General features: G+C 31.2%; 2 protein-coding genes across 7 annotated transcripts in view; one reads left to right on the top strand and one right to left on the bottom strand.

The window, feature by feature from the left end:
- LOC107451619 (beta-1,4-glucuronyltransferase 1) overlaps nucleotides 1-8,805 on the top strand; it is an 80,658-nt gene extending 71,853 nt beyond the window's left edge. For all 5 annotated transcript variants that reach the window (XM_043051963.3, XM_043051962.3, XM_043051961.3 and 2 more), the window contains 3 exons: nucleotides 1,499-1,699; nucleotides 3,729-3,900; nucleotides 8,247-8,805. In XM_043051963.3, coding sequence (XP_042907897.2) covers nucleotides 1,499-1,699; nucleotides 3,729-3,900; nucleotides 8,247-8,441 — 568 coding nt within the window. In that variant the 3' untranslated portion in view covers nucleotides 8,442-8,805. The remainder of the gene's footprint in view (nucleotides 1-1,498; nucleotides 1,700-3,728; nucleotides 3,901-8,246) is intronic.
- Nucleotides 8,806-14,322: 5,517 nt separating this feature from the next.
- Nucleotides 14,323-17,090, bottom strand: part of LOC122272351 (uncharacterized) — a 79,392-nt gene continuing 76,624 nt past the window's right edge. For both annotated transcript variants that reach the window (XM_087167430.1, XM_087167431.1), the window contains 2 exons: nucleotides 16,045-16,120; nucleotides 14,323-14,793 (listed from right to left, as the gene is read on the bottom strand). In XM_087167430.1, the coding sequence (XP_087023556.1) occupies nucleotides 14,725-14,793; nucleotides 16,045-16,120 (145 nt within the window). In that variant the 3' untranslated portion in view covers nucleotides 14,323-14,724. The remainder of the gene's footprint in view (nucleotides 14,794-16,044; nucleotides 16,121-17,090) is intronic.

Here is a 17,090-nt window from a genome sequence, read left to right as displayed (position 1 = left end):
ATCACATAAAGCTTCAAAGTAATAAAAAAATAGTAGTTTTAGTGTACATATAAATTAGTAAATTTAGAAAATGACCTGGAGCTTGTGACTGCAGGACTAAATCCCTAAGGTAACCTCCATATGGGAGAGTTCAATGTATTAAGATTAGAGAGTTCAACGTATTTTTTTACAGCAAACATCGAAACTAATTGGGTAAAAAAAGTATGAAAATTACTATTAGTTATTATTTTTATTTTAGGTGTAAAATATAAAATAATAGTTTAATCAACTAGTCCATTGTCGTTTCATGAGACATATGTATGGAAAGTATTCGTACAAAATTTCAAGTAATGTGAACTAAAATACTTTTAGGTATTACATTTACAGAGATGATTGTGCTCCGGAAAGAATCCGGATTTCCGGACTTTTCGGTCAACGCGATCCGGTAGTTTCCGGAAATCCGAAGTTCAAAAATTTCAAGAAATTATTGATCACATTTATGCATTAAAAAAATGTATGTTTCTTTTAGAAATATTAGAACTCGAATTTATACTTGGCATCTCTTTCATTTGTAAATATTTTTTCTAGTTAGAATAATAAATGTGATTAGAGATAAAAGTAAACTTATGCATAATTATTTATTTAAATTATGCTGCATATAATTTATTTAGAATTTCATGTTTTGAAAATATTAATGATTTAAATTTATAAAGACGTTAATTTTTTGCAATACGTAATTAATGATTTTATAGGAGATAAATTTTCAGGATTTTTGAGTTGGGCTCACAATCACCCCTGCATTTAAAATTAAGGAAAATGAGTTTCGAGGCAAAGCCCAAAATAGGCACCATTATGAATATAAAAACCAAAATAAATTATTTGTTTTGAAAATTATCATAACTTTTGTTCCATTTGAAATACAGTTGGGAACCGATTATCCGGAACGATCGGGACCATCGCTATTCCGGATAACTGATTTTTCCGGTTTTCTGAATCGCTACAAAAAGCCGTTTTTTTTTTTATTGTTAAGTCCAAGTAAAAAAAATATTTGATAATAATCTTAAAAAGAAGAAAAAACAATGAAGTAATACACTAATGATTATTTCCAAAATGATTGTAAGGAAAACATCTTTCAAAAAAGAAAGAAAAATCCTAAAATTTTATGAGGAAAAAAAAATTTTTTTTTTTAAAAAATGGCAGGAAAATTTATCGAATTTCGTTCCTGTTTTTTGGTTTTCCGGTTTTCTGAATTCTGGATAACGGGTTCTGTACTGTAGTAACAAAATTCAAACGATTTCAGTAAGAGAAAAATCCATAGTTTTATTTTATATGTATAAAAAAAAAACTAGAAAAATGTTTTTTTTAAAATAAAAATCTGCATAAAAAAGGTATTTGGGTATCTTAAGGTGTGCTCTCTTCAAAGAATTACAATTAAGCACGAGAAAATTCGATAGCGTGATTTGCTTTGCTCTCTTACTTTTTCATTTGCAATTATTTAAATGAACCTATTTGTTTTCAGATTTCTGAGGTTAGTGAACCACCTAGATAAAGAGAACGAGGGAAAACAAACTCGGAGACACGTCTTTACACTTCCAATATTCGAGATAAAGAAAGAGTTTCCAGCACCAAAAACGAAAGCGGAATTGGTGAAGAGGGTGAGAGATTCTCAGGCGATTTTTTTCCACAAATGGGTGTGCGATGCCTGTCAAAACTTTCCAAGGTAATCACTGAAACTCTTGAACATTTACAGTTAAGGCATATTTTATTTTTAGCTTTTCTTGTTCAGCTTCCTATCCATCCAAGTTTAGTTACAGCTATAATACATTTTAGTCTTTGACGAGAGAACACTCTGCTCTGTCAAGGAAATTTTTTTTAAGTATTCCGCTGTTTAGGGGATATTATTTCAAGCAGTAGCCTGCATAGACTTAAATGTGCCCCCTGCGCGAATTATAAATAACTAATACTTACCATAAAAAATTTAAAAACACGGTGGGCAAGAGATATTCTGATATTTATAATCTTTAATTTTATTTTAATTAAAGAAAAGGAAAGTACTAATGGCGATGAGAAGGTAGAATTAAGGTATTAAACTGAAACACGTTTACATTTACCATATTGAAATGAAATTATTTTTAAATAATAGGAGAAAATAACCCCCTCTCTTATAGTAATTACGTTCTAAGTTTAATTAAACGTTATTATTTATAAGAACTAAAAGAATTCCTCATGAATAATTTTTTTTTTAACTAATAGTGTTATTTTTTTTCGCTAGTGTCCCCTCAAAGTCGTGTTCCCGCACCGCGGAGGTTGCGAAGATGTTATTTACGCCAATGCTATCAAATTTCTCTGCTCTTGTAGGCAACTGAAAATTGTTTGATATAATTCCTAGACGTTTCTTATCTATGGGAGAATTTTGTTCCTTGATTGCTTAAGTAACGGAAAGGAAGTTTCCTTTCTCTCTTGTGCGATAAAGAATCTCTCTTAAACAGTGATCCCTCATGGAAGATGAAAAAGTTTACAGAGAGATGTCATGTGATCAATTTTTTATACAATTATGATAACTGTATGAGGGGAAGGAGGTAATGCTGATTTATGGCAGAACTTAATAGGGAAAACTAAAAACCGATTTTGGTGCAATGCTTTTAGATGCAGTTGACTAAAACTTGGTAGAAGGTGTGGTTGATTTACTTTTATTGCGCGATTAAAATGAATTTTTAATACTGAATTTTAAAATTGTATTTAATGTTCTCAAACATTTCGAAGATAGTACCATTAAAAAACAATATTTTTTTCTTTGCAATTACGAATGATAAAATAAGAAATAAACGGTTCTCCAAAGATGATTATTTCGTTTGAATTGAGGGGATTTAATTTTCGACTATGTCAACCATCATCTATCAAAAGGTACCTCGAGATAGAATCAAGTTAACATGTCTTATATACTAGTGATTTGGTATTCAATATTTACAGTGGTAGTTACGCCAAATTACATCCCTTCCAGAATTTTATCTGTGATAGAATTCGATGAACGATTACCACTAGTTGATTCATGCTTTTTTATTTATAAAATTTTTGCTCCTTATATTTTTTCTTCATTTTTTTGTTCTTAGCATTTCGCTCATTTTTTTCCTATATTGTTTATTACCGGGAGACTTTATTTACTTCACCGGATCTTTTTTTTAAGCTGTTTATATTAAGCAAATCAACTGTTTAATGTGGACCATCCATCATGTTAACGAATTCCATATCACGTCCGGGTCACCATTGTAGGGATTTATTTATAGACTATGTCAACCTTCATCTATCATAAGGGACCTCAAGATAGAATCAAGTTAACATATCTTATATACTAGTGATTTGGTATTTATTATTTATAGTGGTAGTTACGCCACGGAATCTCATTTAGTACAGTTAAATTTTGCAATGTGGAATAATTTAAAATTCCTTTCCCCCTCGTTAATTGCCTTTTAAAAAAGCAAATATTTTTTTAACTTTTCAAAAAACTTTTTTTTGGAAGAAAAACTGTTAGGTTTTAGGATAATCCCTTATATTCTGTTTCAGCTTTTTACACGGCTGTTAGGATAATCACCTATACTCTGTTTCAGCTTTTTGCACGGTTGTTAGGTTTTAGGATAATCACCTATACCCTGTTTCAGCTTTTTGCACAGAATCGCAATGATGGCTGTCTATGTGTTTAGTCTTACGTTTTATGTTATTATCGGCACTGATATGAAATTTCTATTTTGTAGGCGAGACGAGTGGGTCAAAACCATACCAGAGGAAGACTCCCTCGGTGTTTTTCACAGTACAAAACGCCAAATACCACGCACTGCATGGGAGCCTATTTACATTGGAACAAATGAAGAACCTTTTTACGATGAGAGACTTACATGGGAAGGGAAAAGGGACAAAATGTCACAGGTAACACTTTAATTGTTCAAAAATTGTACTGTAAAAACACCTACCTGCAATTAAAATTGCATTAGTAATGTATGTAATGTGTTCACTACTTTTCGAAGCTCAATCTCTTATCAGCTTAAGTGCTTCAGCTATGGTTGCAGAACTGGTGTCTGGATACGTAGAAGTCGCTATGCGATTCAGGATGAGACTGATGTGAAAAACCGCTACTAAGTTGTACAAAATCATAGATTAAATATTAAACGCTGCTTTGTGCTTGAAAAATGCGCTAAACATTATTTGCTTCCTTGTATAATACAATCTTAGATTTCATGTGGCTCACTAGCCTCAGAAATTTGAAAACGAATAGGTGGAAAAGGTTCATTTAAATAGTTACAACAGAAAAAGTAGGGGGGGGGGGGAAGCAAATCACACTATCGAATTTTCGCTTTCGAATTTCACGCTATCGAAATACGGAAAAAATAAAAATTAACATTAAGGAGTCCAAACTTTTTGAGCTTTCTCCTCGCCAATTAGGACCATATTTCTCAGATTTCGGCTATCCCCTATAGTTTGGGGATCAAAAATCCAAATCCATCGAAAAAAAGATACGTTTATTCAGATAAAGTACGTTTTTGTGTCTGATTTCGTAACTTAAAATATCGTCTACATTTATTAATTAGTATATGTGAGCCCACCCCCTAGAGCAGGGATGGGGAAACTACGGCCCGCGGATAGAATTTTAACTTGCTGATCCGTGGCGAATATAAACAATATACATCCATTCTCTTGTCTACTTTGTTTAAAATTATTTTTCTTTCTTTTCTAACTAAGTACTGCTGACCTTTTAACTTTCTCTATTTTTGTTCTACAAAACATAAATTGATGGAAGCTAGCACAGACAGCTTCAATTGGTAAAATGAGCAGAAGTTCTTTATAGAATAGCCGTAGATTGGTGCCATCTGAAGCAATTGTTTCTGAATATGCCAAAAATTGAGTTTTACAAATCATTACCAAATGCTAGTTTCCCAAATATTTCATGCCTAGAAAATCAGGGCTATGTTTGCTTCCTTTTATTTATGTGTGAACAAGTGCTTCCATCTACGAACCTGAGAAAAAATCATTTCAGAAGTAGAATAACAGACAAACATTTACCCTTGTTCCTTAAAATCTCACTTGGAACCTTAATATAAGGAACTTTTAAAAATGAAATCGCAATTTCATTCATCTCATTAAATATTTACATTAAAAATAGCATATAGTATTTTTTTATTTTCATTTTAGATGTTCTTATTTATCCCGCCAATTTTTTTTTCTTCGATTTTTGGCCCTCGACCAGAAAAGTTTGCCCATCCCTGCCCTAGAGCCATTAAGATTGAGTTCCAGAACGTGAAAATTCGATCATTAGATCAAAAGTTATTCTGGGTAGTCCGTTTTTTTCTCTGGACATTGTATACCAATAAAAATACGACTTTGAGGTATAAATCATTTTTGAAGTCAACTCTTATCCCTTTGTAAGGACAAATTTTTTTTTATCGCTTTATCTTAAACTGAAATTGAATTGAAACTAAAATTATATAAAACAATAATTAGACCCATTGTCACATATGCAGCAGAAGCTTCGACTAGCAATCAGAATGAAGAAAAAAATACTTATTATACTTTAGAGAAAAAGATTCTCAGGAAAATATATGGACCCATCAAAGATGGAGAGTTAGGATTAATTTAGAACTAAGTAAACTTTATAAAGAAAAATATATAATAAAAAGGAAAAGAATATAATGGCTAGAACAGGGATGGCGAACCAATGGCACGCGACACAATATTTTGGGCTCACCACCGATCACAATTGTTACTGTACTATGAATTGTTATTACACAAATGTTATTACACTATGAAGCATATGTAACAATTAAATTAAAATTCACTAAAAACAAACAAAATAATAAACAATTATAAATAAAAAAATTAACAATTAATACTTAAAAAAGCAATTAATAGCCATAAAAAACAAGCTAACAATAAATAACTAACAAAAAAATCAACAGTCCTGCTTAACCTAATATATTACAACCTAATAAAAGTTATTTGTCATTTAATCTGCAAGAACAGATTTCCCACTGATGTTACTTTAGAATTACGCGTATAACTGAGACATTGCAAAATGTATTTTCTTTTCAATGTAGATAAAGAGTTTTGAGTTGATAGTATTTAGTATTATTATTTTCCCAATAACCATGAAGTCAAAATTATTTGACGGCACGTCTGTGATTTCATTAAACATTTTTTTAGAAAAAATGGCACGTTGGTGTATAAAGGTTCGCCACCCCTGGGCTAGAACATCTGGAACAAAGTGAGGAAAGAGCAACAAAAAAAATTTATAAAGGAAAACTAGAGAGAAAGAGAAAGATCGGCTTGATGAGGTCTGAAAAAAAATGAACCATTAAAATTGGGTCCTGACAACGTGAAGATCCGATCATTAGGTTAAAAGTTATTCAGGGTGGCCCATTTTTCTTTGGTACATTGCATAATGCTAAGTGAAACTTGAAAGTGAAAAACCAAAATATCAAGAGATATCTGGTTGATTTTGTTGAATATCTCAAGCAAACTTATTTTTTTAAAAGCATTCCATTTTTATCTATCAACGACGATATTCATACAGAGCAGCTAAGCTATTTATGCCATTCTGCTAAAACTGTTTTACCAATACATCTCTATCTTTCTTCTCTTAAGGCATCATTAATGATGACAAATGCATGCAGAATAATTTTCTGACTCTGACTGCAAGTCTCTTTTTTTTTTAGATTTGACTAGTTTGCCTTAAGAATTTGTGAAAAGTGCATGCAAGTGCAACTATTTTTGTTACTGCAGAAATTGTTTCCCTGTGTTTTATATAATGTAGATAGTACCAAGTTTGACCGAAATTTAATAAGTAGAACTTGTTGCAGGGTTTTTGAATTTGGTCACTTTAATTATAACTATCCAGTACTTTTTTTCGACGATTTTGGATCCCTAACTCTCAAAATTAATTATTTAAAAGATGAGACTGAAAAGCGCGTGGCATCGTTCCGACTTTTAAAGACCTCCATTTGACAAAAAATTGGCTTTTCAAGATATTAGTTTACTTTTTTGTCACTTTAAATCGTATAAAAATATATATTAAAAACTCGCATGAAAAGCATATTATGCAATAAAAGGCTTCAGATATGCTTTTCTTGCAACGGTTCATCTTTACCACATTAAAAGGCCTTAAAAATGTGAATTCTGAAAATGCGTCACGGTTTGCTTTTTCAGGAATAAGTGGATGTTTTGGGCCCCTTAAATTTCATCAACTTAAGACACCCAAATAATGCTCTCTCAGAGTTTTTAAACTCAGGAATTTAAAGAAATCTGAAGGAGCCACAGCAGAACATGTGACTGTAGGCCAGCTTGGGGAATCTTGGCACCTTTGTATCAGACAGGAGTTTGGTCACTGAAATGTAAAGGTGAACAAAACCTTTTTGAAATAATTCATGTCCATGACATTTAACTCATGCAACGTTCTGAGCTTAGAAGTTGAATCACGTGTGTTTTTTGTCGGAGGGAGTCGTTTACTACCCTCTAGTACAGATTTCATCACTGACATTTTCATGGCTTTTGAGAATTGTCTTGTGCCAGAGTTAAATTTGGCATATCGATCAAAAAAACCCATCACACAATGCCGACTTAATTCCGAGAAAAGTATCCCCCTGCAAACTTGGCAAGTTTCACTTGAAATAATCTGGCTATGTGGGAATTTTGCAATTGTAGATGAAAACTAATTTCACAAAAATTACTGTAATTAGTCCCCTGGATAATCTGATCCAACGCGATTACCTAAGCCGATTCTCCTACCTCAATTAACGTTTCACAGTAAAATCATTTTATTATTACAGTAGGGAACTGATTATCCGGAACTATCGGGACCATCGCTATTCCGGATAACTGATTTTTCCGGTTTTCTGAATCGCTACAAAAAGCAGTTTTTTTTAATGTTAAACCTAACTAAAAAAAATTTTTTTTGGAAATAATCTTAAAAAGAAGGAAAAGCGATGAAGTAATACACTAATGATTATTTCCAAAATGATGGTAAGGTAAAAATCTTTCAAAAAAGAAAGAAAAATCCTAAAATCTTATGAGGAAAAAAAATTTTTTTTTTTAAAAATGGCGGAAAAATTCATCGAATTTCGTTCCGGTTTTCTGATTTCCGGATAACGGGTTCTGTACTGTATTATATTTTTTGGTGAACTCTCTATTGTATATTGTGCAAGACATTTTAGTTTTACTTGTATTGCTGTTTAATTTCACACTATTCCACAATTCGTTACAATAATTTTTTTTTTAATTTTCAGATGTTTGAACTGTGTTTACTGGACTATGATTTCTACATTTTAGACAATGCATTTCTTGTTCATGCGCCGGGAATCAAAACTCTGAGTACTAGCGACCAGAGAAGGCGCGCGCCATTCATGCACAAGAACAATGCAGTGCACAACAAGCTTCTTGCACAAATGAAGAAAAAATACGGACCTAGAAAAGGCTGCTGACCACACTTTTCCAAAACAGTTTTTCTAGTCATGTTTACCTGTGATCAATGTGGAAAGTGGGCTGATAAATTTTGGGTGCGTTCGGGTGTTTTTTTTTTTTTCTTCCTTCCTTGGTGAACAAAGAATTCTGTGGGGATGACTGTTCATTTATTGAAGTCCGATTACAAAATTCCGATTCGACTTTATAGATGAACTGGTGATAGAATTGGTGGTGCTTTGTTTGAAATATGCTTCATGTGGTTCATCACTTTTTGTCTTTCAATGTGGAAGAATCTTCTATTTATTCGAAACATTTATGTGATGCTGTATCAAACTTTATGAAGCTATTGTTTGTTTTAATGATATATTAAATGTTTTTATTTAACGCGTTTTGTTTTTCTCAAATTGTTTTAGTAGTCAATTTTGTTGTTGACGTATACCTGTTTAGGCAGAGGGAGTGCGATTGTTCTTGTTTTCCAGTGGCGCCATCTATGACCAGGAATTCGACTTCTGCCACACCATACGTCGCACCCGTTTACAGGGAGGACCCATTCATTCACTTTGGGGTAGATATCCGTTGATTTCATTCATCCACAGATCGTAATTTTGACCTGAATCAGAGAACGATCGATTTCCCAGAACCCCCAGAGGTATTGATTTGTTATGGGAACATGGAGGACTTTTGCGACTCGACAGATTTAACTTGCATCAGTCACCAACTTTCCGGGGAGTCTTCGGCCGGCGGGGTTTGAACCCACGAACTCTCGGACAGGTAGTCAACTTTAATCTGCTTGATTGCGCAAATTTATTGACACAAAACGAAAAAAAAAATCTTTTTTTCCAAAGCAATTGTTCTTCTATTCAGATTATGTTGTTATCTACATTGATAACCCTTGGAGACTTGGCCAATCCCATTTTTAGAGCGTTCAAGTTAAGAAAAACTAAATTTAATAATTAACAAAAACGAAGTTTGGGAATATAGTGGGGGGAGGTTGCAGTGCGATAAATTTAAAATCTTCACTGTTCAATTCAAATCATTCAATTCTACCACTTCATTCTTTTGCAGCCAAAATTTTCTATAATATTTTTATTAGTGCTTTGGAGAGGCATAATGGGCTTGTTGGATTGTGTAGAAAATAAAGAAAGGATTGCAATTCATAGGAGAACCTCGCATTCCCTACTGTGCTATACTGCCGTGCAATTGGGAAGAAAACGTAATTGCGCAACGATAGATTCCGAGAAATGTAGCTTGTTAACCATTTTCTTTCTATTGCTAATGCCCAGGGGGTCTGTCCAGGCATCTTGTGAAAGGTCCTGTTTTTGTAAAATTGTGATAAAATTACTTGTAATTTGTGAATATAAAATAAACGTTAAGTCACATTCTTTCAACCAGGGTCCTGCTTTTGTGAATTTGTGCAAATAGGGTCCTGTTATTGCAAAAAACTTTTTCAAGGAGTTTTTAAATTGTAAAGACATACAAGATTATGCTCAACACTGTAAAATTAAAATAAAAAATATTTAATTTTAAAAAATAAACAGCGATTTCTGCTACTAAATTAGAGATGCAACATACAAATATTTGGTATTTAGCCTATACTACAGAACGTAGAATATTAATTTCGGACTAATAAAGGAAGAAGCGCCTGCTTAAGACATAACTTAGTTCGTTTTCATTTTTCTTTCTTCCCCCCCCCCCTTCCTGGGAAGGATTTATTCGATTAACAAAACAATAATGAAGATAAACAAATTTGTGAAGGGTCCGATTAAAAGATAAATTTTTGTGTGAAGGATCTGTTTTTGAGTTAAAATATTTTGTGAAGGGTCAGTTTTTATGAAAAGATATTTTGTGAAGGGTCTAGTAGTAATTTCTTCTAAACAGACCCCTGTGAAAGCTAAAATAAAATCTCAGAAAACATAATTTTTTTTTATTCATAATTAAAAAAAGTTTTTGCAACATGTGTAGTTTATCATACAGGGATGCCAAATATATATAAATCTCAATTTTGAATTTTTTTTTTGTCGCTTACGTCGATTTTTATTTTGCTCGGCAGTATAGCCGAGCGTGTTTTAAAACTTGTGACATCTCTAGCCTCTCAGAAATAACGGTTAATATCATCGTCTAATCATAATCATTCCTCTCTAGGAAAGAGTCCCTGAGCTCTCGCAAAAAATCTCGGAACATTTACAATGCAAGGGATTTCTGATCCCTCCACTATAACCCACTTTAGATTAAAATTGCTTTTCATTATAGACTGGGGGAAAGGAATAGTTAAAACGTTAAAAAATTGAATCCCCCCTTGTAATGGAAAATGCGTGGCAGTTGGTTCAGATTGAAGCAGGTGAATTTTTGATCATCATAAAAATTGATGGAAGATCTCTGATTGAAGCAAATGATGAAACCTTTCCGAAATAAAAGTTTATTAACATAATAAAACTTTTACTTCGTTTCTGACCTTAAGGTGTAAAATAAAAAGAGCGTTGTTATTCAAGTGACATTTTAAGTAAAATTATAAATTTTGTATTATATTAATAAGGACAGGCCATGGGAAGATGACCAATACCTCCAAGAAAAGAGAAGGGCTCACCGCGGGTTACCATAAACAAGAAATTAGATCTTTCAGTAGCCCGAGCCTAATGACATCTTTCTTATTTTTTATCCACTGCGCAGTTAAGGTTAAAAAAATAGATTTAAGCTCAGTTGTCTTGACATTGAATTATTAATTCGTTATAAACTTGCATTGAAATAAAAACTTAGCACTTGCATTTACTGAGAATAGAAATATTTGCATTAGCTCTTTATAAAAATGAAGAGCAAAGTTAATTGATTTTTATTTTATTTTATAACAGCCGACCCAATTTTATGGGTTTACGACTACTAATGTTCAACTCCGTAGCCTTGTAATTTGGAACCCAATTCAAAAGACAAGGGAACTCCTGGATCGAGTATTGGGAGAAGTTTGCCTTCGTGGAGGACTTTTTGATGGAGCTAACCCGCATTTGCCTTACATGGAGAGGAAGACCACGAAAACTTCCCACGGTTAGCCTGACTGCAAGGGGACTCTAACCCATGATCCGTCTACCACCGAGGATATTTCACGTTAGCACTGTGGTCGGTAGAAGCCGGATGCGGAATTCGTATCGACTGGGATTCGAACCCGGTTCGAATATTGGAAGGCGAACGCTCTATCCCCTGATCCATATTTTTTGGTGGTGAAATGGCTGAAAGTTATCCATCCATCTGTTCCATGCCTTAACTGATCACCAACTCGAAATTCTGCAATCTCTATCAATTTCATTAATTTCAATTTTCAGAAATAACTGTATAATTTTATCATGTCATTTATTTTTTTTATGCTTTTGTATGAAACTAGTTTATTTATAAAATTCTTCGCTAGACAACAACTTAGAGTTTATTTTTAAGCAGATTATTTTGCTCTAAGGGTTTAGGTACAAAATCTGATCCATGGCACTGTGGACCAGAAAACCATGATCTTTGGCCAAAAGTCAAAAATTAAATTTTCAACTAAAATGTGTGTAGGCAGTTTTAATATAGCCCAAATTAAGTATTCATAATCATTCCAAACATTATAATTTACTTTCTGGACCGACGAGAGTACACTATGTAATGAAAAATATGTTAAAAATTTCTTTTTAAAATGTAACTTTTAAATTTTTATTTCAGAAATATATATAGAAATTTCACCTTACTGTTACATTTTTACCAGAGTAATTAGTCTGAAATTATAGTACAATTTTTCAATTTGTTGGATTAGTTAATACTCTTGACAAACTTATAGTTTATATCTTATCATTTGACATTTTACAATGTTTGAATGACTTCCGAAACTTAGTTCCAAAACGTTCCACGAGGTAATTAGCTAAACTTCTTTTTATTGTCGGAATTTTCATAGTAGCTTTGGTGAATGTCTAACGTTTTTATTAATTATCATTATTTAAAATTACACCAGCAAATTTCAGTATACACAGATGGAAATGGTTGAATAAAATGATTTGGTTGTTATTTTTTTTTACTTAGAACCAAACAATCTGTGAATGCTGGATATCGAAATATATCGGTGTAAGTAATGACATTTCGGCATAAACCAAAGCGAATTTTTGGTTTTTGACATTTACCAGAGAATGTCCACCTCTTATTTTATTTTGACCTAACATAAGTATATGAAATTTAAAATCATTCGTGGAAAAAGCAACAATACTGAGTGAATAATAATTTTTTTAAAATTTTCTGCAAAAATATCATTTTAATTTTTAGTTATTACTAAAGGCAGCACAGAAACAAAATTTATACTTATTTTTCAACAATCGCTCAATAAATTCATGTAGAGTTATTAATTATTGAGATCAGGTTTTCAAATATTGAGCTAAGACTAGTATATTGTATAAAAAATATAGCAATGAGAAAAAAATATATACATTTTTATTTCAGGAAAATTACAGTAGAGTAAAACAATATTTCATATATATTTTTCATTAACTATACAATAAAATTTTAAAATCGTACGCTTAAAAGCTCAAGATGACAACAATAATTTTTGAATAATGTAAAAAACAAAACATAAATCAATGGATATATTTGCAAACACTATAAAAGTTGTGAAGTTCTCTTATTATTTAATAACAAACTTTAGACTCATAATGCTATAGGTTAATCAAGTATAAATAAAATTTTTATAGCAAAATGCTAAAGAAATGCAAAATTAACGTCATTTGATATACCTTTAGCTCCAATAAATGACTGTAACAGTATGTACTTTATTCTAGATATTTTTGTTCGTTTTTTTGTTTTTGCAAAAACTGAAATACTTAAAATTTCAATCTTTATGGCATTAAATTCCGGGATTTGTAAGGAATTATTAATCCTTTGGTGCAGATGGGACTCTAGTTTCCCATTTAAATATTTTTTTTCTGACTTTCTAATTACATGCAAAAATATATTTTGGTATTTTTTTTAACTATATAAAATAGTCCTATAGCTAATAAAAAAGATGTGTGAGATAATTGGAATTATATTAGTTTTAAAATATAAAACCCCCAAAAAGTAATTTGAAATTTTTTTTTTCATTAATATTCAAAAATTTATCAATGAGTGAAATTTCAATGATGAAGAACTGTTTCTTTTAGATCTAAATTAGTTCAAATTTGAAGAATTATTTTTTGGAAGTGAGCTGAATTTGGATAATTTTACAGAAATATACACCAGTGTTTCACGCTGTATTTCAAAACCATACTTTATTAATATGCTAGATAAAATATTTTTCACTTATTTTGACCTAATTTAATACATCAAAGCGAAAAAAATATGAAAAATACGTTAAATGAAAATTTTGCGTTTTTAAGGAAAAAGAGAAAACAAAAAGCAAAACAACTCATTTCTTATTCTGTTCTTGATCTGTTTATTTACAGAAAGGCAACTTACAAACTGTAAATATAAGACTATAATATTATCATAATAATATAATTTAAATGTGTCTCTTATTGTGCGCACTTAAATATTACATTTTACGCTCTTATCTGGCTGCAGTAAAGCAACAACAAAACCAAGGTCCATTCTCCTAAAAGAAATTTTTTTATAAAATTTAGCTTTTCACTTTTTTTAAAAAGTATTTGAAAATAAACTAACATTAATTATTAAGAAAAACTGGGAAGAAGTTTTTTTCTTTTAGATTTTTCTAAATAATAATCGTTTTTATAAATAAATAGTTCAACCACAGAATAAGGAATAAGCTATTGTTTTTATTTTTTCACTTTTCTCGTAATAAAAATTAACCAAACGAAATATTTTTGTATTATATTATACCATCGAATAGTTTTTAAAAAGTAAAAAATGGGGGAAAATATTAAATTCTTATTTTTTTTTCATTTTTTCTGGAAAAAAATCAGATTTGAAAATGGCATGAGTTTATGAAACACCTAAAGTAAACTTCAAGTGCGCAGAATAAAAAGACACTTTCTGATCATGCTGTAACGATTATATTACAGTTCTTAGACTTTCAGCTTGCAAATAGAATAAATGTATGAAATCTATCAAATATTATTGAATTAATAATGTTAAATCGAAAACAACTTTCAGCCGTTGTTTATAACAAGCAATAAATAAATTTGAGATATTTTGTAAGAAAAATGGAGCATTTAGTCAATCTCTTTGAATGATACGCTCAAAGCATGCAACTCGCTGCTTCTGGTGTTTGAGTTAAATGTTAGTTAAAATCTTTAGCTATAAAAAAGTACCATTCAGTTTATAAGGCAAAGAATTTTTTTTTGTGGAGTTTCAGGACAAAGTGGATCAGCTTTCGACGTTCGATTTTTTCTCTTCCTTTATGCTAAGAAGATTCATTTTTTTCAGCTTGGCTTTCTGGAAGAAAAAAAAAAGAATATTTATTGGCAAATATATTTTTTGAGCATACTAATTTTTAGTAAAAAAGAAATATTGCATAGAGAAAATATTCGGTTGCAGAATCATCCGGCGAAATTCTGATTTCAAAAATAAAGTAAGTGAAGAAAATTCTGAATATTAGAACACAGTACTTTTACTTACAGACTTTTTATATTGAAAAAGGAGCAGTGGTGGCTCAGGAGATAGAACGTTCGCCTCCCAATTAGGTGATCAGGATTCGAATCCCAGCCATGGCTGGCTGAAACGAATTCTGCACCCGGCCAGCACCAACTACATTGCTGACGTAAAATATCCTCAGTGATAGACGGATCATTTGTTATATTCCCCATGCAATTAATTTGTTATAGTCCCCACAATTACGATTCCTTATTAAAATTTTAATCAAACCTGACTTATTAAGTAGTCGTGAAAGTGTTTATTAACAGTTTTTAATTTTGTCTTACATGATACATTTCATTCATTTACACTTTCTTTATTCTTTTTCTGTTTTATTTCTCTTTTTCAATTATTATGCACAAAACAAAATTCGCTTCATTTATTGTTCTTTTTACTTCATTTAATTGTTTTTTTTAAACAAATGTGATGCACATCATTGTCATCTACAAGACTCTTCAATGTTGTATACTAAATTTTATGGAAAAAAATTATCTCTGTGTTATGTATTATACAATTGTACTTTGTAATTGTTACGCAATTATGTATTATGTAATTGTTTACCTATGTATTATGCGAGCTAGACTGGTAGCCAGACGTGGACTATACGGTTAAGGGTTTTGCAAACCTAGGTACGAGTCCACGTCTGGAAGAAAAGAAAAAAAAGTCCCCATGCAATTTGTGAACCGTTGCCAGATATTCCCTCCTACACTGTCGTTTTTTGAAGGTAAAAGATCCCTACTCGATATGAACTTGCCATTGTTTTTTATTTAATTTAAGCACAATTGTCTAAAAATCCTTATACTAATGTTTTTTGAAAGTTTTACGGATATTATACGGTATTGCTTCGTGTCTCCTAAGAAAAAATTTTAAATTGAAAAAACAAAGTATCGTTTTTCTTAGATCGTTAACTAAGTAACAAATTATTTAAAATGATAGAGATGGTAGTTTCCTTTAACGCTTTAAATGAAAAAGTTGCATTAAACGTGTGAAATTGTACGTAACTGTGACACTATTTTCAATCAATAAAAATGACGATGTCTCGTTAAAACTTACCAGTCCACCTGGTCTCGTTTTTATAGTTGTAATTTGAGCCTTCTTCCCCTCCTGAAGCTCTTGAAGCCTCTTTAATCTAAAAAAAAAAGATACCTCTATTAATTTTTTTACGGAAAACAACAGTACATTTGTGATGTACAGATTTCAGATGTAATCCCTAGAAGAAACAGAGGACTGAAAATGCGACGTCATGCTTAAACATCTCAGACCTAGAGGACACTCAATGTTCAAAATATATACATTTGTTTTCTTGAACTACTGCTCGCCAGCATTGCCAAACTTATTTTATTAGATTCTAAAATGTATAACATTAATAACTTTTCGAATATACGTACACTATAATTGATGTACGTAAAAAAATTAACATTTTTACAGTTATTAATGAAATGAATTTATCTCTGTACTAAAGAACATTTCTGTTTTCAGTGTTCCGTTTGATTTTGCTTTCCTGTGAAAAATGGAAAAAATGTAATGTTCTATAATTAGTTCGAGAATTATAACAGTTAAATTTGTTTAAAAATTACCATGCAGGCTTCAGGAATACAAAGTTAATATTCGACGAAGTTCTATATTTTGTTATAAACCTTACACGAGTTTTTTTTTTAAAATTCCAATTTGTTGGAGGGTTCAACTTTAATACTTGCGCTTAACCTGATGCCAAAAAAAATGAATAAATGAAGTTAAAATATGAGAACGAGATATAATTTTGCCAGGCATAAAACTTCACATTTATATCGAAATTTTTAAAAATTTAAACAACAAGAGAAATAAAAACTATTTTTACTTGTTATACAATACAAGGTAATTGCTACACACTGTTATGAATTTGTAAATATTTTTTAAATTTTCTATGCTTATGTGGCTAAATATCTCAGACGGATAATAAATAATCAATTTGATAAAAAGATTTCAAGAAAATCGATCGCACAATTCTAATGTAATTCAGAGATAAAATAACACTTAATATATTTCCCATAGAAAGCTCAGATTAATTATATTTTTATCGACTCGGCGTCAATCAGGGTTATTTAGTGATCATTTCGGTG

The sequence above is a fragment of the Parasteatoda tepidariorum genome, chromosome 7 (genome assembly GCF_982258835.1).
Source record: "Parasteatoda tepidariorum strain Cologne lab strain chromosome 7, Ptep-v5.0, whole genome shotgun sequence".
Lineage (NCBI taxonomy): Eukaryota > Metazoa > Arthropoda > Arachnida > Araneae > Theridiidae > Parasteatoda > Parasteatoda tepidariorum.
This window is presented reverse-complemented; position numbering and strand designations above follow the sequence as displayed.